Source organism: Dermochelys coriacea, chromosome 4, assembly GCF_009764565.3.
Source record: "Dermochelys coriacea isolate rDerCor1 chromosome 4, rDerCor1.pri.v4, whole genome shotgun sequence".
NCBI classification, from domain to species: domain Eukaryota; kingdom Metazoa; phylum Chordata; order Testudines; family Dermochelyidae; genus Dermochelys; species Dermochelys coriacea.
This window is the reverse complement of record NC_050071.1, coordinates 33,481,337-33,509,220: the sequence shown is the minus strand read 5'-3', so window position 1 is coordinate 33,509,220 and position 27,884 is coordinate 33,481,337. Positions and strand designations below refer to the sequence as shown.

The following is a 27,884-nucleotide window of genomic DNA, read 5'->3' as shown; positions in this document are numbered from 1 at the left end:
GTGAAAGAGGCTTGGGTCAATATTTCTTTTCATAGAATGAGTTTCACGCTTCTGAAAACCTCTTTAATTAAAATATAAAAATATGAGAAAGAAACTAATGAGTTATGGGCCCAAATGGAGACACAAGATTCGGATCTAAACTTTGCTTCTGGTTCTCATCTCTATCATGGGCCAACCAAAACCTGGATCTTAGCAACCCTGAACTTTTCAGCTCAGGGAGATCTTTCAAACAAATGCTGATTATAGAATGAAACAGTCTTAGACAGACTAAGAGAGACTAGGATAGAACAATCAGTCACTAAGAGTTTGTGTGCTTGATTCAAATAATGTAGTGTTTGGGGGATATGTTACAGGGCCCGCCTGGACAAAAGGGAGATCAAGGTGCAACAGAGATAATTGACTACAATGGCAATATCCATGAAGCTCTGCAGGTATGTGAGCATAAAGAAGCTCAAATAATTAAATACTGAAAGAACAGCTCTTTCGCATAATTATACTTTTGTTTTGCACAGGACATGGAATTACTCCACCATAGTATCTTAAAGATTTGCTGGAAATATTAATTAGGAATCTCTTGTGCTTGGAAGCTCGATTTTCTTGCTGGTGTTAGACAAAGAGTTTCCTTGATACAGTGGTGAGAGAATTAGCTGTATATATTCCTTGGACTGTATTGACATCATCTGATGAGGACAGCACTGATTCATTGCTGGCTCCACAGCTTTTAGTGCTGAATTCATCTAATAAACCACTTACACATATCCCACAGAAGTGTCTGCTTTTCAGTTCAAGTAGAATAATATTGACCGTCTCTCTTTGTCTTTTTCTTTTTCTTCTCCTCCTCCTCTTACTCTTTCCACAAAATGTAAAGAGCAGAAACTTTGAGGTTTGGAAACCAACTCACTTGACTCCATTAGCAAGCTGTGGATTCAATCAGCATCTTGAATTAGGATCCTTAGCAGTAAATATATTAAATAGACGTAAGCATTGGCGGCCTTATTTACTCAGTCCTAGAAAAATAAGTGTTTTACAAAAAGGGTGAGTGAAAGCCAAGTGTACCAGGGTGACTTGCAAGCTATGAGAACAGTATTTGGTGATCTTGCTAACTACCAGTTCAGTCCTGTGAGATGGAAGCACTTACTCGCAATTTTCATTGTGCCAAATTCTTGGAGGTTCTGGGACTTTTAACTTAAATAGGAGTTTCTAGGAATTTTCAGTATTCAGTGGGTTCTCAGTACCTCTCAGAATGTAAGTAGAAGTTGACAGAGTTCACAGGATCCAGGCCCTCTGTCTGAAAGAATTTTTATACAATTTGGGAAGACATCATAAAGAAGCCTGGAGAACTCAGACCAATTTACAGTTGTTCAAGTTCGTGCCTCCCATTGCATTTCATGAGAATCAGACATCTTAATCCACCAACACAGCAAATGATGATATAGAAATTATCACCACACTTCAAACAAGAACCCTGCAGAGTTTATGTATCTTTGACTTAGAGGACCAGACACAAAATACATAAGTGAGTCTCTCTTTGGGTCCTAGTCCTCACAGAGACAAAAGCAAATAGCTGAAGTGGCAATTTTACCTTTGGAGGAGCTGCAGGGTCAGGTGCTTTATGTATTAAAATTTTAAATATATAGTTAGAAATGAACACTGAATATTAAATTAAATATATAGCTAGAAATGAATGTGAAAACTGTAAATTACTGCATTTGGTATAATTAATTTTAGTTATTTGTCCTGTAAATTAGCAGAGTTGAATTTTTCTTCCATTTTAAAGTTCTTTAAATACTTCCATATATAGGGTGAATGCAAATGCACCACCATATAAAATGCCATCTGCTAGAGATTTTGGTTCCAAAGTTAGCTTGTGTTGATATGATTCTAGTTTTATTTAAAAAAATGTTCTTTATTGTGCAAGTCTCTATAAAATAGTGTATGATTATATGCCTATTAAACTGAATAAGACTAAATCTTATATTGAGATAGACACATTAGATGTATAAACATCTTTGTTGGCACATAGTAAAAGCATTTTCATGACTAAATACTGCCTGCCTTATTTGTGCAAGTGGTCACATTGCTGTCAATGAAAAATCGTGTTTGAGTAAACTAAACACAATTCAGCCCTGACTATTTTTAAACAATACAGCCAAGTAATTTTGTATTGCCTTTTGAGAATTTTCACTACTTTTTGTTTTATTCTATTTTCTTTGAAACACAAAAAATTACCAATCTAACTATTTTCCCTTTTTCCATTATGAAAATACTGATCTGCCCCTCCTCCAAATGTTTTAAATGGAGCTGAAGTTAACATGGCTGATATTGTGGATCAGCAACTTGGTTTGTGTACTGTTATTACTACCTGCATCACAGCTCAGGGAATTGTATTTGTTAATGACACAGAACCAGCAGAGACCTCAAAATACTGGGCAAAATAACAGCTCTTAGAACAGGAGAGGTGTGGAAGATTAATATATAGCTACGTATAGGAGCCAAAAGTTTTCCCCCAACAAATTCTACTGTTGTTAAGGTACATCTTATTTAGACCTGAAAATTTTATAGCCAGAGCTTGTAATCTTCACTTATATAAAACTCCCAGACGCAGCACAGATTCTGTGAAGTTCATTATTAAACAAGTGAAATATTTTATTTCAGTATTCTCATCTGATAACATTGTCTTTTGTTAATATATTTTGCCAACAGAGGATTACCACCCTAACTGTCACGGTAATTCTTACTGCATGACTTATTGTGCTTTGTAGCTATTTTATTCTGTGTAGTTGCATGTTTATAATTCAGCTTATTTAGGATATATCTTCATTCATCTGATGTTGACCCTGTTCATCATCATGTATGTGTCTGTTCACTAAATTTTTCCTTACAATGAACATATTGTTGAAAACTAGGGCCAGATTCTTTTCCTATCAAATAATGACAAAACTCCATTGATACAAGTACAAGACAGATTAGACATGTAAGATTCTTAGTATTGCTGTCTCTGTGCACCAGATCCTTCATTTGCTCTGTTCTCAAATCTCTCATTAATTTAAATGGGCGTTCCGAGTGTGCAAGAAGTGTAGGATTGGGCACCAGTTAACTTTCTGTTGTCAGCCTTATTTTTCAGGGTAGACAGTTCAACTATTTTAAATCATATTGGGTGAAAACTTTACACAGGAGTTCACATTCCCCCTCCCCCTAAAAAGTAGCCTATTTCAGTTTATAAGCAGGAATATATGAGAGGGATTTAGTGTGAGGATTTCTCCTTCTCTTTCTTATCAGACACTGTTAAAAGAACTTGTTATATGAAATACTGACATTTTTCCAGTACCTACAGCTCACATCCTGCAGAGTGCTGAGTATTTTCTGTGCCCTGCACTCTCACTGACTCCCACTGGAGGTTTATACACATTGGGCCAGAGTTTTTAACTTTACTATAAACTTAGGGGACCCAAAAAGAAAAGGAGTACTTGTGGCACCTTAAAGACTAACAAATTTATTTGAGCATAAGCTTTTGTGAGCCACAGCTCATTTCATCGGATGCATCTGATGAAGTGAGCTGTAGCTCACGAAAGCTTATGCTCAAATAAATTTGTTAGTCTCTAAGGTGCCACAAGTACTCCTTTTCTTTTTGCGAATACAGATTAACACGGCTGCTACTCTGAAACCTGTCATTAGGGGACCCAGTGTGTCATAGGACACACTTAGAATTTTGCAGAATTAGGCTCCAAAAGAGCTGCAGATTTGATCAAATTAATTTATTCCTTTTTTTGTTTAATTGTTTATCTCTAACATTTTCATTAGGCCTGTTTTGCCATCTTTGTAAATGTTGTTATAATAGTGATGGAATTTGTGTGTTTTTAATGCATCCCCCCATTGTGCAGCTTTTCAGAACAGTAAGCAATCATATAGGCTGTTTCTGCTACAGTTGCTAGACAAAAGGGGATGAGTTAATGACTCATGACCTCATCCCACAAAGCACTGAACATGCTCAAAGACACTCAGCACCTTTCGGGAGATGGTCAGTAGCTTGTAGCAATAGGCAGTAACGGCCTGATCCCAGGTCCATTGCAGTCAGTAGGAGTTTGTCCATTGATTTCAGTAGGCTCTGATGCCAGCTTTACATTTTTCGTACTTTGGGATTCAGTCTTGTTCCCACTGAAATGAATGGAAGCTTTGCCATTGCCATCAATAGGAGCTGCAGCCCCCTCATAAGTTCAAAACCATAACCATGCAATGTTATTTTAACACAGGTTTTTGTGACTCCATATTGTCTGTTGAGAGCTGTCATAAATTAACAACCTGTTTGTAGCTGGTGTTGGTTCTTCCCCGTTTTAGTAAAGTTTTCTTAGAAAGACTGGTTGTGTTATTAACAATGGTGAAGTTCACACTTATGTGTATCTGATATGTTCTGCAAGAACTTAGATGGTTCAAAGCTAACAGATTTTTCTGTTTCTGTGTCTAGGGTCCACCAGGGCCACCCGGACCTCAAGGAGCACAAGGACCAAAGGTGATCTTTCTTAGTTGACACATCCTCTTATAAAAGTCTAGGAATTCGCTAGCAGAGCTGGGTGAAATTTTTTGACTGAAACTTTTTTCCGGTGAAAAATGTAGATTGGATGACACTGTAGCATTTTGCAAATTCATGTTGATTTTACCAAATTGTTTTGGTCAGAAAAGAAGCTAAACAAAATTCTATAAAAATTGAAATGTTTCATTTTGAGATTTTCTAAATGAAATGTTTCAACTTTTTTATTCAAATTACTTTTCCTCTCAAAATTTCCTTTAATTTTTTAAATGAAAAAATGCTCAAAAATGAAACAAAATGTTTTATTTAACCCAAAATGTTTTTTTTCCAATTTTTCAAAATTGCCAGTGAACCAAAAAATGTTATATGTACGTTCCAATTTTCTGCTTATTTATTTGCTTACATATAAAATATACTGTATAGAAGAGCATATACACTTGAAATATTACATGATGGGACTAATGTCATGATATCCATCTTAATTAGTATAAAAGGTTTATTTCAATATATGTACAGTTTTGGTTGGGTGTTGTGCATGGATGCCCAGTAGAAAATCACCCATGCTCAGCCGATGTGGTGAAGTGCTGGTGTTCCCTCCCAACTCTGCATTGAGGTTGCTCTATAGGCCTTCTGCTGTGGAGGAGGGTACCAAGGTATGGCCTAGTGGTCAAGGAGGGTGATCCACATATTTTTAGAAGTAGCTACTTCACCAGACAATGGCTCCCATGCACACAGCAACTTCCAGATTGTTCATACTCTTGGCTGGCAGGAATAATCTTCACTGGGGGCTGTACATGGAAGTGCTTACCAAAATATGGGGACAGATTAATGCAGCTTTTATATCATATATATGCACCAGAAAGAGAAAAACACTGAATCGTGCAGCACACTATACTGCTGCTCCAAAAAGGAACAGCATATTCTACTCCCCTGACTTGCCACCAAGATCAATATGTGCACAGGGTGCTAGGAGACTGGCTGCAACCCCAAGCCAACTGATCCCATCTCTTTGGTGCTGTGGAGCATTATCAGGCCAACACCATATATGGCATTCAAGACAACTAAGACTATATTCTGCCTTGTATTTGCAGGGATATGCAAGAGTGGAAGAAGTTTCCTCTTCCACTCCAGTAAACCCACACAAAATAGAACAGAGTCTAGCTGTCTGTTTCTCTGTCTACATGTATTTTTCATATAAAAGATGTCTTATTAGATAACATTTATTAATTGCAATACAAAATCTGGTTAAATTCGAATAGTCTATATTTTCTGTATGATGATGCACACATTAAAGTGCAGCATATAGGAGCTGTATGCTATGCATTTTCCAGATGGGGCTCTATTTATACAATCTAAATCACAAATTGCTTATACTTACAAAGGGTTTTTTTTTTTAAGGCAGAATATGTTGAGTGAACAGTGAATCCTCCCTAAACTGGTGCAGGATAGCTAACTGATTAAATAAGAGATAATTATTGTAGTTCTTAAGAGCGTATCATATAATGTATCCTCCAGAAAATCCTGTTTGGGTAGCAGCAAACTCTCTCAGTGATTATGAGCTCTCGTGAAGAGCAAATACTCTCTTGTGCAGCCACACTGGAAACAATGCCATTTGTTTTAAATGTATGATGCATCCCATCCCATGATATTATGGGAAAATGCATTATTTTTGGTTTATCAAAAATTGTTCTTACATTTAAAGTTTTTCACCAAATACCAGTATAGATGTAAGTGAGTCAATGCAAGCATTTGTGAGAAAATACTGTCTTTCTGGTTTTCACAAACTGGTGAGGGACAGTATATGTGAGGGCATAGAAAGACATTTCAGTAGGATCTGTGTAGCCTACAGAGTCTCTGCAGCTCCCAGTCAGGGGTGGGTTTCTGAAACTCTGGGGCTACAGTTACAGAACGTGGCTTCCTTGTCAAAGAGGATACTTTTCCCCTCAGAAATAGCCAAGGGAAACCAGAATTCAGCCTTAAAGAGGTTGGAACCAAAGGTCCCACCCCTACTCCCCTATATGTCATCTCCTCCCTTGGGAATGACATTCAGGAATCAGGGCATCTTCCCACATTCTACTGGGGCAGGGAGGCTCTTCCCTGGTTGATTGACACAATCAAATTAGCCAGGCAAGAAAATGTAAAGGGTCTGAGTTGTCCATATTTATTCACCCAGGCTGTCTGCAACATTGTTGAGCATCCTAAACCACTGACCATGAGCTTAATCTTATGTTCATTGATGTGAATGACAAACTCCCATTTGACTTTAATGGTGAAGAGTGGGTGTTTTTTGGGAGGATGGTGGAATTTTTCTCCTGTGTAAGTCAGCCAATGTGCAGTCAATTTATACCCCTTTCTGGGCCTTACACAATCTAGTTGGTAGGGCCCATTGTAAGTATTCTGTGTATGTAGATACTGTAGCAGATAAACTTCCACAACATGTTTAACAAGGTGACATGTCTCTCTCCTATTCTCTGCAGTGTAATATGCAGCTACGTCATTCATTGTGCTGTTGTGTACTGCTAAGGTGTGGGGTTGGGGGTATTACTGACCAACATAATTTACTTAGCACAGCATAATCTCACCAATAATTGGAGTAATAAGGGAAGATAACACAATTCCACCTTATGTCTTACAGGGTGAACCAGGATCCCAAGGAACTCCAGGAGCTGAAGGGGAGCAGGTACACCATGAGTACATTACCTAGGGCCAGACCCTATGAACAATTATGGCTTTTTTTAGAAATAGTGTTATTGTACATTGTGGAAGGGGTGGGCTTTAGAATTCATAGTCACATGACGTGGCCATATGTGACACATGCAGTGACTATGCAGTGATGCAATAATAAATTCATACCTATCAGAGGCAAAAAGTCACTCTATATTTTACTGGTTTATCCTTGAACAAATCTAGGATTTTATTGATATGTGAGCATTGTATAAGTCATTTTCATGATGAAGATATGATTTTTCAGGGTCCTAAAGGCTCAAAGGGGGACGTGGGTGAGTCTGGCATGCCAGGAGAAAAGGGAGGAATTGGACTCCCAGGCTTACCAGTAAGTTTTCAAAATAAATTTAATTTAGCTGAAAGCTAATTTTGGTTTTTTAATGATATCTTCCACATTTGGTAATTCTTCAGTGTTTGTACATTTCAGAAGTAGCAGAAAACATAAAATGAAAGTGTTAGTAGTTCCATTTCTAGACTAGGAGGAGGCATAAATAATAGACCAAAAGGTTATTTGCCAGAACTTTTCATTCTATTTTATTTCTTTTCATTTCATTTCTATTCATTGACTGAACAAGAAATAGGACTGAGTGGACTTGTAGGCTCTGAAGTTTTCCATTGTTTTGTTTTTGAGTGCAGTTATGTAACAAAAAAAATCTACATTTGTAAGTTTCACTTTCATGACAAAGAGATTGCACTAAATACTTGTATGAGGTGAATTGAGAAATACTATTTATTTTATCATTTTTACAGTGCAAATATTTGTAATAAAAAATAATACACACTTTGATTTCAATTACAACACTGACTGCAATATATATGAAAATGTAGAAAAACATCCTAAATATTTAATAAATTTCAATTGGTATTCTATTGTTTAACAGTGCAATTAAAACTGCGATTAATCATGATTAATTTTTTTGAGTTAATTGCAATTAATCAGCAGCCCTAATAGATACATGTATACATAGTGTGAGTGTGTATATACACACACACACACACACTCACCTGCACAATGTATAATGAAATCAGTATAATTACAATAGAAAGAACTTTTAATAAACTCCTTGCTGTCTGCTCTATCTATATTTTTAACCATGCATGTTAAAATTAATATTTGTCATTGTTTGATAGTGTAGTGCTTACTGGCTATTATCATGGGTTTTTGCAATAAGCATACATTTATAATACATGGTGTCAAGTATGAAAGTCATGACAGTTAGAGGTACAATTCCGTTACAAGCAAAACTTTTATTATGAAAAGCATAAATATTTAATTACAAAAATGTTCTTTTTTCTAGAGTGAATTCAATTGTTAATAAGACAGAAATTGTTTAATAACTCTTTATAATGATTTTGTAGGGAGCCAATGGTATGAAAGGAGAAAAAGGAGATGTTGGTTTGCCTGGTCCTCAAGGTCCTTCTGTAAGTCTTGCCATGCTATTGTGATGTGCTCATTATTGTAGCAGTGGTTCTCCACCTTTTCATTCTGAGGGACACTTCATATGAGACAAAGAGGGACCTTCATGGATGACCTCTCCTACCAACCCCAACAGTTTCCTACTTTTGGGGTTTTTAAATGTTTCACTCTATGATCAACCACAGTGGGCAAGGGAGACTACTGGTGGACAATAATTTGAGAATCACTGCTCTATACAGACTTCTGGAAAGCAGGTCACTAGTTTACTAACTTAGCCCTATACTATGTTTTAAAAACTAAATAAGAATCCAGACCCCCTACATAAGTCATTGACAAAACTCCCATTGGCTTCACTGAGAATAGAAACCATCCCTTCTTGTGTTGAATCATAGAGAGATAAAACAGAGAGATAAGACTGATGGGAATTTTTTGTCTCAGCAATCCATTTATCTATCTGTCAGCCTTGTACAGTGAGTACCAGATCTCCAAAGGGCTATAATGATAGTAGGCCCCAATCCAAAGCCCATTAAAGTCAAATGAAGAACTCCCATTGATTTGGTTGAGCATTATATCCGGTCCTTAATGGCTTCAGGGGTGCATCTTTACTGGCACAAATAGTCCCATGGAAATGTTCAGGATTACTCACATGAGTAAGTGTTTGCAGTATCAGACATGTATGTGGCTCTGCAAAACATTTTACAAACATAAATAAAAACCTCGCGCAAGGCTCCTGTGATATAGGTAAGTTCCATTAGCTCAATATTATAGATCATGAAACTGAAGCAAAGAGGTTAAGCATCTTGCCCAAGACGACAGGCAGTCAATGTTAGAGCTAGGATAAGAATTCAAGAGTTGCTGGCTCTCTGTCTTGGCATCTCTAGATCCTATTTCTCACTACGAAGCACAGATGTCTCAATCTAGCTCTGAAGGGAAAATCAATTAGTTTCTTTCCAACATTATGTGTGTGTGGAACTCAAAGATCTCGACACATACTTGCTGAATTTCCTAGTAGTGTTTTTGTAAAAAGCTTATCCCCCAGAGAAAACAGCCATGACAATTGTCCTTGTTTTCTTTTCCATCCCACTCCTCTCGACTCCCGGGACAGATTCCCACCATCCATTATCAAACCTTCTCTCTTCATCCTATTTTATATTTTAAAACCTGCTTTGTTGACCTCACACTTAACCTCAGAGGTTTGGCTAGAAAAGTGATTAGTGCTATATGTTAATCCCTAGAACTGTCTGTGCTGCTCAGCAGCCCTGCTGGTAGCTCAGTACTGCTGTCATAACTCACAATTCATAGCTATTTTGGATTGAGCCCAGTGTGAGAAGTGGTGTTAAACATTATAAATACCAGAATGAAATTCTTCTTTCTGTTTTTGGTGGGATCAGTAAAGTAAACCAGCATGTAATGAACACATGCTGAAAACTGAATAACCTGATTACCTGTTGTAATGACTTCATCATTGGGATTAAGCCTGAACATTTGTGCAAGTAGAGCTTTTTGGGCTAAATCAAATAAAAAGGGAGGAAGAGGGCAATCTAGATATATCCCAAGACTTAAGGTAAATTCTTTAGTTTTATTTCCATTTATCAGGATTGGAAAGGAACCAGGGAATGGCATCACAGCATTCTTCGCTATTCCTGTAGTATATAGATTGCAAGTACAGCAGGGAATATGTTCCAGAAAATAAAAGAGCCAATAGCATCCCTACTCAGATAGGATTTGAAGAAGTTTACTACTAGCTAGTGTTTTAAAGTTATCTAATGGTTTGAATGGAGGACTGGGAGTCAGGAGACCCTGTATTCTGTTTGTAGCTCCGCATCTGACTTGAAGTATGACCTTGGACATTTTTGGTCATTTTTTTCTCTCTGTACCTCAGATACCCTGTCCATTAAGTGCGAATAATAGCCAAGTCTGAGAAGCACTGCAAGTACAAAGATAAAGATGCCATATATATGTGCAAGTTATGTTGTTACTTTTTAAAGTGCTCTCCAGCAACTATAGCACTCTGCAGTATTCTTCATCTGAATGATGACAAATAATGTTAGCAGAAAGCTGGGGAGAAAGAGTCTGACTTCCTGTATTTACAAGGGAGATTCCCTTCACTACAAGAACTAATGACATCATTTTCTATATGTAGATCATAGGACCCTCAGGACCACCAGGGCCGCATGGGTCACCAGGCCCTATGGTAAGTCTTTCTTTCCCTCTCCCCATTGTAATGCTTGCTTAATAAAAGTGCTGAGAGAACATGACTATTAGAGATGGACCCAAGCCCTGGATTTTGGATCTGTATTTGGATCCTAACCCAAAGTTCTTAGGAAGTGGAGAAATTAATTGTGAGTATAAATGTGTTTCCCTGTTTTGTTCCCCCAATGAGGTACTTAGCGGTGTAATTATTTATATTGGCACTTCCAATTTATTTTGTAAAAAGAAAAATGCAGGTGCAACTTGTACCTAGAAAAGGCAACAAACCTTTATTTTCTTCATTAAAGATGGAATCTTTATTTTCAGGGACCCCATGGACTGCCTGGCCCAAAGGTAAATGAATAATTGCCTGGATTCTTTAAATCTGTAATGTGCCATGATATGTTCTTTGTTAACCATAGTGAAGCATGCATCTATGTTGTGTCCTTTGTCTCATTTATTTGTTAAATATTTGTGATACTCTTAAGCCTTCAAGCAGATACTAAAGTAAAAGTTAAAGGATATTTTTGAATTGTAATAATTTATGATCATTGCTTGTGTGTGTTACACATGAGCATAAATTGTACTGGATTTTTATAATTATGATTATGAACTGGTATTAAAATTACCTAGCCTCCTGTTTGCTGGTGAGAGTTTCATGCTATTCTAATTAGTGATTTGCAAATGCCTAAATTACACTTTAGAACATAGAGGATGAGTGTGTTGTACATGGAGGAGGTGAAATCAAATAAACTCATTTCCAGATATGCCTCTTTTCCTCTTCCTGTGCTCTCTCTCCCATCTCCTACGCCTTCCAACACAAGTTCACCTCACTTCCCACAGTCCCCACCAGGAGTCCCACACCAGGCATCTTTATATATCTTAGTGCTGCTGGAAACACTCCCTCATCCCTAGCATAGCATGTGCACATGACACATACCCCAGAAACCCTGCAAAAGTCTTAGACAAGAGCCAGTTTCCTGAAAACATGGATGATTTTGGAAAGATTAAAAGAAACCATGGTTTAATTTGTATTTTAATTAAATTAACATATTAATTAAAAAAGTCAGTATCACACTCAAGCATAATGAATCCTGTAACAACCATTTTATTCATTACATTTCTCTTTTCATATTCAGCTTTCTAAAAAAAGAATTATTTGTTTTTTGTGGTCCGGGGGGTGAGATAGAAATATCCCTTTTTACAGGTTTGAGCCACAGTTAGACTATGTCAAACTTTGCCTGGCATTGGAGGCTTGGTTCAGTAATGATCTTCTGAAATCAGTTCTATTTAGGGCTATCAAGCGATTAAAATATTTAATCGTGATTAATCGCACTGTTAAACAAGAATAGAATACCATTTATTTAAATATTTTGGATGTTTTCTACATTTTCTACATTTTCAAATATATTAATTTTAATTACAACACAGAATACAAAGTGTACAGTGCTCACTTTATATTTATTTTTGATTACAAGTATTTGCACTGTAAAAAAACAAAAGAAATAGTATTTTCAATTTATCTAATACGAGTACTGTAGTGCAATCTTCTTATCATGAAAGTTGAACTTACAGATGTAGAATTATGTACAAAAAAACCTGCATTCAGAAATAAAACAGTGTAAAATTTTAGAGCCTGCAAGTCCACTGAGTCCTACTTCTTATTCAGCCAATCGCTAAGACAAGCAAGTTTGTTTACATTTGCAGGAGATAATGCTGCCCGCTTCTTGTTTACAATGTCACCTGAAAGTGAGAACAGGTGTTGTAACCGGCGTTGCAAGTAATTTATGTGCCAGATGTGCCAAAGATTCATATGTCCCTTCATCCTTCAACCACCATTCTAAGGGACATATGTCCATGCTGATGATGGGTTCTGCTCAATAACAATCCAAAGAATGTTCATTTTCATTATCTGAGTCAGATGCCACCCGCAGAAGGTTGATTTTCTTTTTTGGTGGTTTGGGTTCTGTAGTTTCCGCATTGGAGTGTTGCTCTTTTAAGATTTCTGAAAGCATGCTCCACACCTCATCCCTCTCAGATTTTGGAAGGCACTTCAGATTCTTAAACCTTAGGTTGACTGCTGTAGCTATCTTTAGAAATCTCACATCAGTATGTTCTTTGCGTTTTGTGAAATCTGCAGTGAAAGTGTTCTTAAAATGAACATGTGCTGGGTCATCATCCGAGACTGCTATAACATGAAATATATGGCAGAATGTGGATAAAACAGAGCAAGGGACATACAATTCTCCCCAAAGGAGTTCAGTCACAAATTTAATTAATGCATTATTTTATTAACGAGTATCATCAGCATGGAAGCATGTCCTCTGGAATGGTGGCCGAAGCATGAAGGGGCCTACGAATGTTTAGCATATCTGGCATGTGAATGAATTGCAATGCCGGCTACAAAAGTGCCATGCAAATGCCTGTTCTCACTTTCTGGTAACATTGTAAATAAGAAGAGGGCAGCATTATCTCCTGTAAATGTAAACAAACTTGTTTGTCTTAGCAATTGGCTGAACAAGAAGTAGGACTTGTTGGCGCTAAAGTTTTCCATTGTTTTGTTTTTGAGTGCAGTTATGTAATAAAAAAAAAATCTACATTTGTAAGTTTCACTTTCACAACAAAGAGATTGCACTACAGTACTTGTATGAGGTGAATTGAAAAATACTGTTTCTTTTGTTTATAATTTTTACAGTGCAAATATTTGTAATGAAAAATAATATACCTTTGATTTCAGTTACAACACAGGCTAAAATATATATATGAAAATGTAGAAAAACATCCAAAATGTTTAGTAAATTTTAATTGGTATTCTATTGTTTAACAGTGCGATTAAAAACTGTGATTAGTCATGATTCATTTTTTTAATCACAATTAATGTTTTTGAGTTAATTGCGTGATTTAACTGAGAGTCTAGTTTTTGTAGGATTTCTGCTTCCAAAATGTCAGGAAAGGGACATAGCATGGATATGTCTACTCAAGCTGGAAATTACAATTTCCAGCTCCATTGCAGAGACATCCATTCACTCAAATGGAGGAAAAATAGAGAAATGGCTCCTGTTTTAAGGCAGGGACAAAAGAGACATCACTGAAAGCAGAAGCACAGATTAAATTCTTTTATGGTTGGTTGGCTTGTTTGGTTGGTTGGTTGGTTGGTTGGTTGGTTGGTTTGTGAGAAACCCTGGGAGCAGGGCACAGGGAACAGTCCTGGGCACAGAGAAAATCCTATGCATTTTCATTTCTCACTGGAAGCAGGTATTGTTAGCGCCCTGAGTTGTCTATAGAGCCACCATGCTGTGGTAGTTTTACATAGTGTGAAGATGCCTTTACACGTACCCTAGGTTCACCATTATTCACTTCACCATTTTTAATACAGCGATGTCCAAGTAACTTGATAATCTCAATCTTTTCACAATATCTTTTGTTCTACTATAAATATATTTTTGTAAGATCAGTGAAGGATGGACCCCCAAAATGCATTGTCCCAGTACAACACACTGCTCCTCTTAATTTCCTGTTTAACTATGAGTGCTTAAAGGTTTAAAGTATCTTTACATAAGACTGTGTTGCAAATTCCAGTTTGTCATTGGAAGAGAATGTACTTCCACACAAAATGCACCTTTCTGCAGATCTCACTGCAGAAATCAATTATCACTAATCTGAGCAAAATAAAATCTCTAATATTCTTGTCTAAGGTTTTTCTTTTCTTTTGAATTATCAGCCTATGACAGAAACGTGTGGGCATAGAGGAAACTCAAGAGGCAGGAAAATTACAATTGACCCCACATCAGACAAATACTTTAATAATTATTTAGAAGTGATTCAAGAAAGTTTTACAAAGCAGTTTCTTGTATTATTTCAGCACACAATTGTATTTAAACTGACCAGTCATTGTCTATTGTATATTTTAGCACAGGTCAGTACAATATCTCCATATAAATTGCCAATAATCTGTGAATGCTGAATTAGTACCTTACACTGAAAAGACCTCACTTTTGTTTTGAACTGGAATTTGCAGCTACATCTAAGACTGGCTCTCTTCTGTCCCAGCTTAACTACCCATTATAGCACCAAAAAATTGGCATTTATACTTTTACATTTAGGGTGAACCAGGGTTAAATGGTCTTAAAGGATTGAAGGGTGAACCAGGTCAAAAGGGTGACAGAGGGCCCCTTGGTCTTCCAGTAAGTAAAAAAAACTATTCAATTTCAGTGCAAACCACAGACTTTTTCTCTCTACTTTCAACCAACAAATCTGGTTTACTCAACAGCATTTATAAACCTCTATCATGTTGGAGCAGAACATCAGTCTTGTTTTGTTGTATCTAGAGTCTGTACCATTGTCCAAAGTCACATCCTGTAACACACAGTGCTGTCAGTTTCTTTTTGTCACGTGTCAGTGGACAGTGTTAATAGCCTCACGAGGATGCTGTCAGCCCAATTACATTAATCATGTTGTGATTTCAATGTTGTGTGGTGTTTGCTTTAAAAACTTGGTTTTATCAAACACGTTGTGTTTTAATTTCAATGTATCCTCAGTGATATTTCATTGAAGAACTGCCACTAAAGTGGGAGGTTTGCCTGAGTCAGGACTGAGTAAAATTTGAGTAAAGACCTTGGGAATTAGCTTCTAGAATTTTAAAATATTCCCCATTCAGCCAGAGATGCTGGAGTTTTTGTTTGTTTGGTTGTTTGTACTTTCGCCTTGTACTGTTCAGAACAGTTTTCATTATAGGTACTTGGCATAGATTGATCTGAAAGGGACATAATTGATTTAAAAATCACATTTCCTTTTGAAAATTTTGTCCCAAGAGACACTAGAGCTGAAAGTGATTAGAAGAAAAACAATGTGTTTTATATTTCCTTTGTGCATTTGACAGCACTTTGTGAAAAGTCAATTTAATTGGTTTTCACTTTATAGTCAATCTGTTTCCCCTGTTGTTGTGTAGGTATTGTGCACAGCAGCATTTAAAAAATGATCAGAAAAAATCTGGTCAAACGTTTTTAAAGATTTGCAGAGAGACTCTGAGGAATGTCACCTTTACCAGAAAGATTTTAGTTTCTTTCAGTGAAACTAGCAATTTTCAAGTTGACAAGGTCCCTTTGATAATCCAGCAAATAGTTTCCAGTGTACCAGTTTTATGTTATTCACATAAAATCCACCAGGGGTCAGCCAGTCCCCGAGGATGTTAAACTGAATAGCCCAAAGTGCAATGCATATCTGCATTTCCAGCCTGGAATTAGATTCATTGTTCATGAACATGCGCTACAATTGTAATTTGCTGGTAAAAACAGGAAACATCATTGTCTCCTGGGCTCTTGAAAATGAATAAAACCATTGTAAAGAGGGTCAAGATTTTGTTGGTGATGTAACACAATTTTCTTCAGCTTAAACATTTCTTATCGATGTTAATGTATATTTAATTTCATTGCAAAGTAGAGTAGTCAGTATTGTCAGTATTTTATAATTCACATTAGACAACTTGTTAGTTAATTTATAAATTAAGTATATGAATATTAAAGCACAAGAAACACCATAATGTCTGATGTTTGTAACACTAATATATCTAGGGCCTCATTCTGATCTCAGGTACGCTGGTGTAAATCAGGTGTAATTCCATCAGGACTGTGATGTTACATCAATGTAAAACCAATGTAACTGAGATCAGAATCCGGCTCTTAATGTTGTATGTTATTTTTTAACTAACATATTGTAATAATGTAATCCTCATTCCAGAACCCCGTAACAGCTTATATTCTGTGTTTAAATTATGTTTATTCATCAACACCACTTACTAATCTCACATTCTTGTCATTCATGTTATACCCATCATCCATGCTTCAACCTAATCATACAGGGAGCATCTGGCTTAGACGGAAAGCCAGGACCCCGGGTGAGTCCCTTGCATTCCTGTGTCATGCTTTGCTACTGAGTCTATGTGTTTCACAGTGGTCCTATTTGCCTAGTTTATACATGTGACTTATGTGGAATGAGGCAAAATTTATCAAGCAACTTACATGATGCTGAATCTGAAGAAAGTCTTGGTACAGGTTAGCAGTGGGGGACAGGTAGTGCCATGCTCTGTAGATGGGGCTCTGAATCTTAATGTATTATTGGGTGAAATTTTGGTTGGAGCTGGCCTTGTTTATATAGCTGTACAGGAAAATCTGTTAAAACGGGGACATGGCTCAGTGTATCTAAGTATATTCATCTTCTTTCTGAGCTTTATGTTCATCTTGGATTTACATTGGCCTTGGAAATTGTAGCTTTGTCACTGAGACTAGCTTTCAAATCCCATGTAAGGAGAACTGTCATTTGAATGAAGCATGCTGTATATCTTCCTTTTCCTGTCTTTTATTTGTACTCTTTCCTCTGACTTCAGCAATGGAAACCATGCAATGCTTGGAACATCAATTCTGAGTTTAGAAAGCAACAACAACAAAAAGTGTAAAAAGCAATGGTTTCACTAGTGCTTGTTCTACTTGATAAGATTAGGCTTCCCTATATAATCTGAAGCCCTGATGAGTTTTGTACTAACTTCACAAGATCAGGTAATATGGAGTGTGTGAGAGTGGTGCAAAACTTCTACAACTCGATGTTGTGCCTTCTGATATTTATAACAAATGTTAACTGCTGTGGCATTTATAATGATGAAGAAGGAAGGGGAAAAGTGAAGGAACAACATTGCTGTGTATTTAAAGGCCTTCTTAAGCTTGTCATTCATCATTATGGCCTCTTATATTTAATCTACACAATTCTTAGTGTAAACTTTCTTGTTTAACCCTTTAACTCCTAGTGGCAGAAATTCACTCTACATTTGAAAACCTCTATTAATCTGTTGATTTAAAGCAATAAAGTACAAACCAATTAGATGAAAGATGAGCTACATACATCACAGCTAATAGTTTATAGATGGGATTTTCAAACCCCCTAGTGGATTTGGATGCCCAATTCCCAGCATCATTAAAATTTGACAATCTCAACCTATATTTTCAGTCAATGGGAGCTGAACTGATCCTAAGGCAATTCCTGACCAGAATAAATCTGCAGTTAAGAACTGCTAACAGATTTCAAGGCATTTGTTTTTCACTACTTGTTTGTTTAATCTTTTAGGGTATGGATGGCCCAGTCGGTCCACATGGCCCAGCAGGTCCTAAAGGAGATCGAGTAAGTACACATTATTCAGATGTTTCTCCTTATGAGGAAAACATCATGGCAAAATGTTGTTTTAAAACTAATGACATGCACAAATGTTACTGAGCAGAATAGTACCTCCTGTGTTTAAGGGTCAGACTTCCTAATATAGTTTAAAGTGCATTTTTAATCTGAAAAATGTAAAAATAGCACCTTCTTACTCATATGATCTACTCCCTGAGTGTATTCAGTCATATCTGCTTAATTTAGTTACTCAAATAAGTTTTTATTACTTTTCATTCCTGTTAGCCGTGCTGCAATCACAAAGACGAGAGGAAGGGAGCTATATGCTAGTCCTTCTTCTGCAGCAGCAGGAGAATTGTTTCCTGTGTTTCAGTCAGTTACAAAAAGGCAAAGATATTGACAATATGCATCGCTAAGGGTATGATCTAAAACAGAGGTCTCGAATCTGTGGGGTGCACCCCCCCGGGGGGGTACAGAGAAACGTTTGGGGGTGGGGGTAGCTGCTCAAAATAAAGAAGGACAAATCCAGAGTCATCCTAATAGTTGCAACCTGGCCCAGACAAAGATGGTTTCCTTATCTGATGTACTTGGCCGTTTGCTTACCAATCACTGTCCAGGGCCTTCTGTCTGGATAGGACTAAACCCTTCAGAAAGACCTCCAAATTGATTGTCTTGCTTGCAGATAGATTGAAAGGGCCTGCAGTCTCTAATCAAAGACTTTCTACGTGCATATCTGACTGCATTAATTCTTGCTATGAATCTGGTAATATTGAAGCATCTACGGACATACATACTCACTCTATGAGGTCCATTTCCACCTCTACGACATTTCTCAAAAACATACCCATTATTGGAATATGTAAGGCCACCACTTGGCTTCTCTACATACATTCGCTGAACACTATGCAATAGCTCACGACTCAGCTTCTGATCAGTGTTCGGTTTGGCTGTACTTTCTTCCATACTGGACTCGACGCTGAAGCCCTCTCCGCCTTAGGGGGAATTGCTTGATAGTCACCTAGTGTGGAGCACCTGTAGGGATACTACTTGAAGAAGAAATAGTTACTCACCATGTGCAGTAACTGTATTTCTACAAGATGTGTGTCCCATGGATGCTCCACTACCTGCCTGCCTTCCCCACTGCTTTGGAGTTCTCTGCTATAAGGCTTCACAGTAGAGAAGGAACTGAGGGTGGTTTGCCCGCGCAGTGCTATAAAGCAATGGCATGGGGCATGAGACTGACAAGCATATATGGGCAGGCCAGATGGACACTGCTATGAGAAATCTCTAGCACACCTAAAGTTGAGCACCCTTGGGGAGACATCTCAAAGGACTAGTTACTGCAGCATGAGTGACCATTTCTTACTGCCATACTACATCAGTGACCACATCAGTGAGGAGGGCTTTAAACTAGGTTCACCGGGGGAAGGAGATCAAAGCCCTGAGGTAAGTGGGGATGTGGGATACCGGGAGGAAGCACGAGCAGGAGAGCGCAAGAGGGGAGGGCTCCTGCCTCATACTAAGAAAGCAGGACAAACAGCAAGTTATCTCAAGTACCTATACACAAATGCAAGAAGCCTGGAAAACAAGCAGGGAGAACTGGAAGTCCTGGCACAGTCAAGGAATTATGATGTGAGTGGAATAACAGAGACTTGGTGGGATAATTCACATGACTGGAGTGCTGTCATGGATGGGTATAAACTGTTCAGGAAGGACAGGCAGGGCAGAAAAGGTGGGGGAGTTGCATTGTATGTAAGGGAGCAGTATGACTGCTCAGAGCTCCGATATGAATCTGCAGAAAAACCTGAGAGTCTCTGGATTAAGTTTAGAAGTGTGAGCAACAAGGGTGATGTCGTGGTGGGAGTCTGCTATAGACCACCAGACCAGGGGGATGAGTGAACGAGGCTTTCTTCCGGCAACTAACGGAAGTTACTAGATCGCAGGCCCTGGTTGTCATGGGAGACTTCAATCACCCTGATATCTGGTGGGAGATCAATACAGCGGTGCACAGACAATCCAGGAAGTTTTTGGAAAGTGTAGGGGACAATTTCCTGGTGCAAGTGCTAGAGGAACCAACTAGGGGCAGAGCTCTTCTTGATCTGCTGCTCACAAACCGGGAAGAATTAGTAGAGGAAGCAAGAGTGGATGGGAACCTGGGAGGCAGTGACCATGAGATGCTTGAGTTCAGGATCCTGACACAGGGAAGAAAGGAGAGCAGCAGATAATGGACCTTGGACTTCAGAAAAGCAGATTTTGACAACCTCAGGGAACTGATGGGCAGGATCCCCTGGGAGAATAACATGAGGGGGAAAGGAGTCCAGGACAGCTGGCTGTATTTTAAAGAATCCTTATTGAGGTTACAGGGATAAACCATCCCAATGTGTAGAAAGAATAGTAAATATGGCAGGCGACCAGCTTGGCTTAACTGTGAAATCCGTGCTGATCTTAAACACAAAAAAGAAGCTTACAAGAAGTGGAAGATTGGACAAATGACCAGGGAAGAGTATAAAAAATATTGCTCAGGCATGCAGGAGTGAAATCAGGAAGGCCAAATCACACTTGGAGTTGCAGCTAGCAAGAGAAGTTAAGAGTAACAAGAAGGGTTTCTTCGGGTGTGTTAGCAACAAGAAGAAAGTCAAGGAATGTGTGGGCCCCCTACTGAATGAGGGAGACAACCTAGTGACAGAGGATGTGGAAAAAGCTAATGTACTCAATGCTTTTTTTGCCTCTGTCTTCACGAACAAGGTCAGCTCCCAGACTGCTGCACTGGGCAGCACAGCATGGGGAGGAGGTGACCAGCCCTCTGTGAAGAAAGAAGTGGTTCGGGACTATTTAGAAAAGCTGGACGAGCACAAGTCCATGGGGCTGGATGCGCTGCATCCGAGAGTGCTAAAGGAGTTGGTGGATGTGATTGCAGAGCCATTGGCCGTTATCTTTGAAAACTCATGGCGATTGGGGGAGGTCCCGGACGACTGGAAAAAGGCTAATGTAGTGCCCATCTTTAAAAAAGGGAAGAAGGAGGATCCTGGGAACTACAGGTCAGTCATCCTCACCTCAGTCCCTGGAAAAATCATGGAGCAGGTCCTCAAGGAATCAATTCTGAAGCACTTAGAGGAGAGGAAAGTGATCAGGAACAGTCAGCATGGATTCCCCAAGGGCAAGTCATGCCTGACTAATCTAATTGCCTTTGATGACGAGATAACTGGCTCTGTGGATGAGGGGAAAGCATTGGATGTGTTGTTCCTTGACTTTAGAAAAGCTTTTGACACGGTCTCCCACAGTATTCTTGCTGACCACACATTCATCTGCTTAGATTGTAGGACATGCTTCTGTTGTTCACTAACAAAGAGGAATCCAGGGCAATGGGTATTTTGCAATCACAGATCAGGAAAAAACTAGAAAGACTCCTGCATTCTGAGTGTTGCACAGAACAGGTTTTTGGTCAGTTTCATTGTCTTGTGTGCCTAGAATGACAGTGTGATTTGATTGTGTACATACACAATATCAAAAAGCTCAGTGCTCCATATTTATGACTCCTGAGTCATCCAGTTGAGGAATAGGGATTTTCACAGTTCTTGTTCTTAGAGGATCTGAGGGGTCTCCTCAAAATCTGGAAAGCATCATTTAATTATCACTATTTTTTAGGGTAGAAGCTAGGAACTGAGCCTGTTCCCACTGAAAATCCATAGGAATTTCCTATCGATTTCAGTCTAAATAAGATGGGGGGCCTTACATTTTAACTATGAGCCTGTCAACCTTTACGCCACTTTAAATTTGCAGAAAAAAAAACAAAAGATGATACTTGATACTGACTAAAATCTCCTAGGAGTCGCAAACCCAGAATTACGTCTGTTTGGATGTCTAACAAACAGCTGTGGTAACACTATTTCAGACCTGCCATACTGAAGTCATTGCTATATGGCCTGGATCCAATTCGCTTTAATAGCAGTTCATCTGAGACAGATCTGCATGACTTAAGGATTTATTTTTGCAAAAATATGTGGTGAGATATAAGATGTAGACATGTCCTGTAGTCCAAAGCAGGTACAGTAGCTAATGTTGCCACTCAGTTTGGTTTAATGGTCTTGAGGGCCCTAGCTTATTTTTTGTAGGGGATTACATTACTCAAGTCTTCTTTGAAAGAGAGACATCTCTATGTAGTGTAAGAACATAAACACGAAGAGCCACGCGTTAAGCAGCAATTAGAGAACTCCCTAATCAAGAAGTTCCTATGTTTATTAAGCTCCTTGCTGTGACAGATCCTGGACTTCTGTGGTAAACTGTGGAGGACCAGGAATTCTGTAACCACTCCAAACCTTTTTTTAAAAAAGAAAAAAAAAAAGAGTGAAAAAATTAAAACTTAAATTATAAACCATGTTTTTTTATTCTCTGTTTGTGAAGTTCCCAACACAATGGGGTCCTTGTCCATGATTAGGGCTCCTATGCGCTACAGTAATATAAATAACAAATAAAACTAATAATAAAACAATTAAATGATGGGGGGTGGAAAGAAGTTTTTTTGTAGGTGGCAGGCTTGCAGAGCTCCTGCCTGAATAATTATTTAATGCTTTTTTTTTCCAATAAGAATTTTATTGTAACACAGAGCAAACAGAATGTTCTTGCATTTAGAAGAATGTATTGCTCTTGGGGTATTGCTTTGGCATTTGTTATGAGTCGGAGTGCCGAGACTTTTGTAAAAATGTCTTTTTAAACTATTTAAATTGAAATAAATAATAAATGCCCTGTCAGTTATTTTCATGCATCATTACAATTTTCACGTGCACTTCTGTATGCAAAAACAGGAGCTCATTTTGCCCTTGGACCTCAACTTCTGCATTTTAAAATAATAGGCCATAGTATGGCTGCTGGATATCATGGTACAGGATCAAATTTTGTCCATGATGACAACTAAATCTTTGGTTCAGGAACAGAAGCTAGTGTTAAGTTGGAAGGGTATGCAGATGTCTCAAGGTGAAATGTTGAGGAAGGGTCAGTTGCAAATACAAAGTAAATTGTAAATCCACATATTACACTTATAATTTGGAAAGCTAATCTCGCTTTTTAAAAGACATTGTAGTTGAGTGCAGATTTAGGACTCCTTAAGTGTTTCAGGGAGCAAGGAAAAATCAAATTAAAATATAATTCCAAATTAAAATAAAATTCCTTAACTATATGGATTCATTTTTGTATATACAGATTTTGGGCAGTGATGGAGTCACTTGATCTAATAACATTTACCATTCTGTGGCATGTGACAGAAGGAACATTGTCCAGATCTGAATTTTTTCAAGTTTAGCTATTTCACTAGAATCTCAAACACTAACTATTCCTATTTAGATGGAGGCAGTGTGATCTAAAGAACTGGTTCAGGGAACTCCAAGACAGGAAATTATCTAATGCTGGATCTGGCAATAATTCACTGCATGGCCTTGGTCAAGTCATTTAATTTCTCTTGGCCCAGTTCAATTCTGGTATAAGGGAATACAATTCCCATTGACTCCAGTCAGAGTTGCACCTATTTAATCCAGAGCTGAATTTGATGCTCTTTGTCTCAGTTTCTCCTTCTGTAAAACTGGGATGGTGATAATTGCCTAACCACCCTATATAGTTATTGTGAGAATAGTGTTTTAAAAATGTAAGATGTTGTATAAGCGTTGCAAATTATTATTATCTGTTATATGGGAATATAATACTCTCAGATGACCATGGGCAGCATTTCAGGATGACACTTCGTGCACAATGCTATATTTGTATGTGATGCTTCTTGTTGTAAAAGAGATATGACAATGAATTAAAATTTGTAAAACATTTTGATATTCTGGTATGAAAGGTGCCATACCTTCACATTTTTATTAGTCCACTGAAAATATCAGCATTGCCATTTCACCAGGAACTCTAGGAGTTTTTACTACAGCCATCTCTGCTTATATTTTAATGATTTTTCTGACCAAAAATGGAATTGATTGTTTAATAATAGGTATAAAGGCTGGCTGGAAGCCCTAACAACATCTAATTTACATTGTCTGTTTGCCAGTAAACTCTATTTTCCCTCTGGACAATCAAACATTTTGGAGTATTTGTATTTTATATATTCCCTATGGCTAATCATCCAATAGCTAATGTAAATTTCAGCGATAATGTTGTCAGACAAAACAGCTTCTCCAGTCTCTTATTAGTTTAAAAGGTCTTGAAAGATTCACACTTAATGAAATAGGAATTGCAAGGGATTCTCCCCTGTGTGGCAAAGTTTTGTTTCTGAACTTAGCTCTTTCCAGGACTTCAAACATGTGGCTTGCCTAAAACTTCCGTCTCTAAAGACATTCAAAATATGTTAGTGTTTCTGACAACACATTTATTTATTTAAAAATCTTCTCAGTGGGGTGGTCTCATGAGATCTCCATCTAGTTTGTGTGCAGGTTCTAGGGAGACACCAAATATAGTGTTGTTCCTGCAAATACAGTACTTCAGCACAACACAGAACAACATAATTCAGGACACTGGATCTAAAATGGCAGGAAACAACACTGAAGAGCGACAAATTGTTACTTTTGCACTAGCGAGATTCTGAAAATAAAAGGTTAAGAGTTTCTTAAAACTAGACTGTGAATATCTCTTTCTCTGAAGCAAGTAGTTTATTTCACTGTTCGGGGCAGCAATCCCAAAAGTCTTCCCCCCATCCTTAATCCATCCTAATCCATAGCCACTGATGGCATGAGCCCATGTTCCAAACACCTTTCTGCAGGTGCTTCACATTGGAGGTAGAAAATCTGTAGGGTAAATATCCAGTCCGATCCTTGTTTATAATAGATGGGATGACTTCCCTGAACTGATTTGCCAAACCCTTTGCCAATATTTTTATGTCTACCATATGTTTAGCAATGATACGGGCCTATTTTGAGAGACTCCATATGGTCTAGATCAAAAGGACATTAACTAGTCTTGATGAATCTCAAATATGGATCAGAGAACTTTGTAGCTGTTATATTAAGTAGGTTAGCAAATCTCTTAGCTTCTTCTGGCAGAAATTGCTGAGGCCCCAGGGGATTAATTTTGTAAATCAGCTGTTACTTCTAGTACCTCCTGTTGTTTTACAAGGGTATCTAGTCTCGCTGCCTAGTCAGAAACAGTTGGGAGATCAACGGAATCAAGAAAGATCTTAATCGGACACTTAGTCTCATCCAAACTGCGGCACATATAAGGAGCTATAATCTTCATCAAAAAGTAAAGTATTTAAACTTGATCAAATGTCAGTCCCCCAGTGCATCCTTTGTTGCTGGGATTATTAAACAAGAGATTCTTTCAGCTATTTTTTTTTTTCTGAAACCTCCTTGCTGTTACTACCCAAGCAATATAATTTACACTTAAGTGGTACATTCTCAGAGCAGTGCACAGGGATTCATCCATGACTCCCAAAGATAACACATACATCTAAATCTGTGCTTTTAAAATGTACCCTTTCTATTAACAATGGATAATAAATAATCTAGATTTTTAGAGTACATTTCACCAAGAGGAAGACAGTTCATCTACCACTGAACTGTAGTTACATCTGGGATGGAACATGGTGTCTTTCCATGCCGGGAACATTACACGAAAGCTTTGTTTGTATTAAGGAAAAGAAGTGAAAAAGATACCCAAGCGACACTCCAGGGAGGAACCTAGTCAAACAAGCAGCTTTGAAAACCATATGTGACCAGGACCTCTCTTTTCTGTCTCATGCAAAACATAACACCTCCAGCAGCATAGTCCCACCAAAAGGCTATGCTGGAGTGTAGATTCAGTACTTAGTGAGAGGGAAGAATACCATGGAAAGCAGATCTTTCACTATTTACTGCAGCAGGCTTGATGGTTCTTGGAGTCTGCCATCTCGTTGCTCCCCAGGCATATCTATGTTGAGCATACACGATTTAACATGATCACCACCAGAGGTCCTGCAGCAGCACTGATGCAGAGCCATGTGTCAGCTAATTTGAAAGGTGTTTTTTTTTCTGTCAGTCACCTTGAAAAACACTAAGCCCAGTACGGATTCCAATCTTACATTTGTTTTCTAGAGATTTCGTTTCATTCTGGAAATGCTTCCTCTGTATTGGCTTGTAAAAAGTGATGTGCATAGTTGCTTTAACAGCACCCCTCTTTGGAAACTCTTTATTCTTCCATTGACTTCAGTGGAGAGTGGGATCGGACTCTCGGTGAGAATCACTTCCATTTGTCTCACCGCAGGTTAGAATTTTTATTTAATGTATCTGAGCAGCTAAATGTATGGCTCTACATATGTTATGGTCTTCACGATATTACTGTTAATAATATTGCCTGTTACACATAAGCCTTGGTTGACAGTAATTTTGTGGTTCATCATAACAAATCTCAGCTGTTCAGCCAGAGCGGGATGCAAGGTGTTGAGCACCCACAGCTTTCATTACAGTATTGGGCTCCTCCTGAAGGCCCAGTACTCCAGCTGTTACGAGCTCAGAGCGCTGGCTGGAAGTTAATAACACTGAACAAGTTAATAACACTGAATGCATCCAATGAAGTGAGCTGTAGCTCACAAAAGCTTATGCTCAAATAAATTTGTTAGTCTCTAAGGTGCCACAAGTCTTCCTTTCCTTTTTGCGGATACAGACTAACACGGCTGCTACTCTGAAACTGGATGTTTAGCGACTACATACATTTTAGGTACTAATCAAACTACACAAAATAGTATTAATACATGATAATGTTTACCTTTATCACAGTTGTCATTTATCATACTGTACTGGCTTATCTTTAGTTGCCCAGAAAGAGATACAATCAGTGTGTCTGAACATAGGAATATACAGCCCTGTCATTTTCATTTAACTATTTACTGAAAATCAGATTTGCAGATATTATCCAGCCAAAGGATTAGAGATAAATAGGCTTCCACTTTTGAGAAAGAGGGATTATTTTAACACAGAGACTGTTTGTGATTGAATCAGATGTGTGTTTTTAATCTTTTTCCTAGGGTGAAAAGGGAGCTGTTGGTGACCCTGGACCCAGAGGACCATATGGTTTGCCTGTAAGTTGCATGGAACTTGTACACATTGCAACTTTCACCACTCCTTGATTAAACTTTGCTGTATTTTATGACCATTTTCCATCCAGCAGTATAATTAGTTGAGAGTGGTGAGGGCAGATGATAATCCCTGACAATGCAAAGTCCTGAGCTTGAAGCAGGCCCGTTTCACAAATTTACGCAGATTCCTAAACATGCATACATCTGTGCAAAAGTAATGGAATGGAGCTAACAAACCAACAAGAAAGAGAAAATCTAAAGTTAAGTGCCCCTTATTCTGCAATTCATGCCATTTTGATTATGTATGGTCGACATGTTATTAGATGCCCTGAGACCACCAAAATAGACTGGCAAAGAGCTCAGGGCTGAGTGTAGCCATGGAAGTTTTTGTGATTTTCTTAGTGTCTTATTCAGATTTCTTTGCTGTTACTATTTTTTGTGTTGTTTGTGTGTGGAAAATTTTGGTTTGCTTTGATTTTTTGCATTTCTGTGTGCTCAGGATGGGAGAACTTTAAAAGGTTCATAGTTTGGGTTTGGTTTGGATAAATATTTAGAAGTTCAGATGATTACCTAAAACTTATCCAAACCTCTCAAGTTTGCAAATTTGGCTTAGAAGTCTCACTGATTTTCTTGTAGTATTTTGGTACTTGTTTCCCTGATCAGAAACCAGAAGTAATAAAAGTTTTATCTGAATATACTAGAGCAAACAACTTCAAGGCAGGGTTGGGCTGAAGGGGGGACCCTTTTTTCTATAAGTTAGTTAACTAGTTTACCCATCCCTAACATATGTAGACCAGGGCTTCAATTGATGTAAATCAGCATAGCTCCACTGAAGACAA

General features: G+C 38.1%; 1 protein-coding gene across 5 annotated transcripts in view; it reads left to right on the top strand.

Annotated features, from left to right (window-relative positions):
- Positions 1–27,884, top strand: part of COL25A1 (collagen type XXV alpha 1 chain) — a 425,450-nt gene that overhangs the window by 377,230 nt on the left and 20,336 nt on the right. For 3 of the 5 annotated variants that reach the window (XM_043513316.1, XM_043513315.1, XM_043513313.1), the window contains exons 23-32: positions 354–431; positions 2,704–2,727; positions 4,463–4,507; positions 7,161–7,205; positions 7,497–7,577; positions 8,609–8,671; positions 10,810–10,860; positions 11,184–11,210; positions 17,970–18,023; positions 26,995–27,048. In XM_043513316.1, the coding sequence (XP_043369251.1) occupies positions 354–431; positions 2,704–2,727; positions 4,463–4,507; positions 7,161–7,205; positions 7,497–7,577; positions 8,609–8,671; positions 10,810–10,860; positions 11,184–11,210; positions 17,970–18,023; positions 26,995–27,048 (522 nt within the window). Of the gene's footprint in view, positions 1–353; positions 432–2,703; positions 2,728–4,462; positions 4,508–7,160; positions 7,206–7,496; positions 7,578–8,608; positions 8,672–10,809; positions 10,861–11,183; positions 11,211–16,713; positions 16,750–17,969; positions 18,024–26,994; positions 27,049–27,884 lie in introns of all 5 variants that reach the window. The other 2 variants (XM_043513314.1, XM_043513312.1) reach the window with 1 other exon arrangement.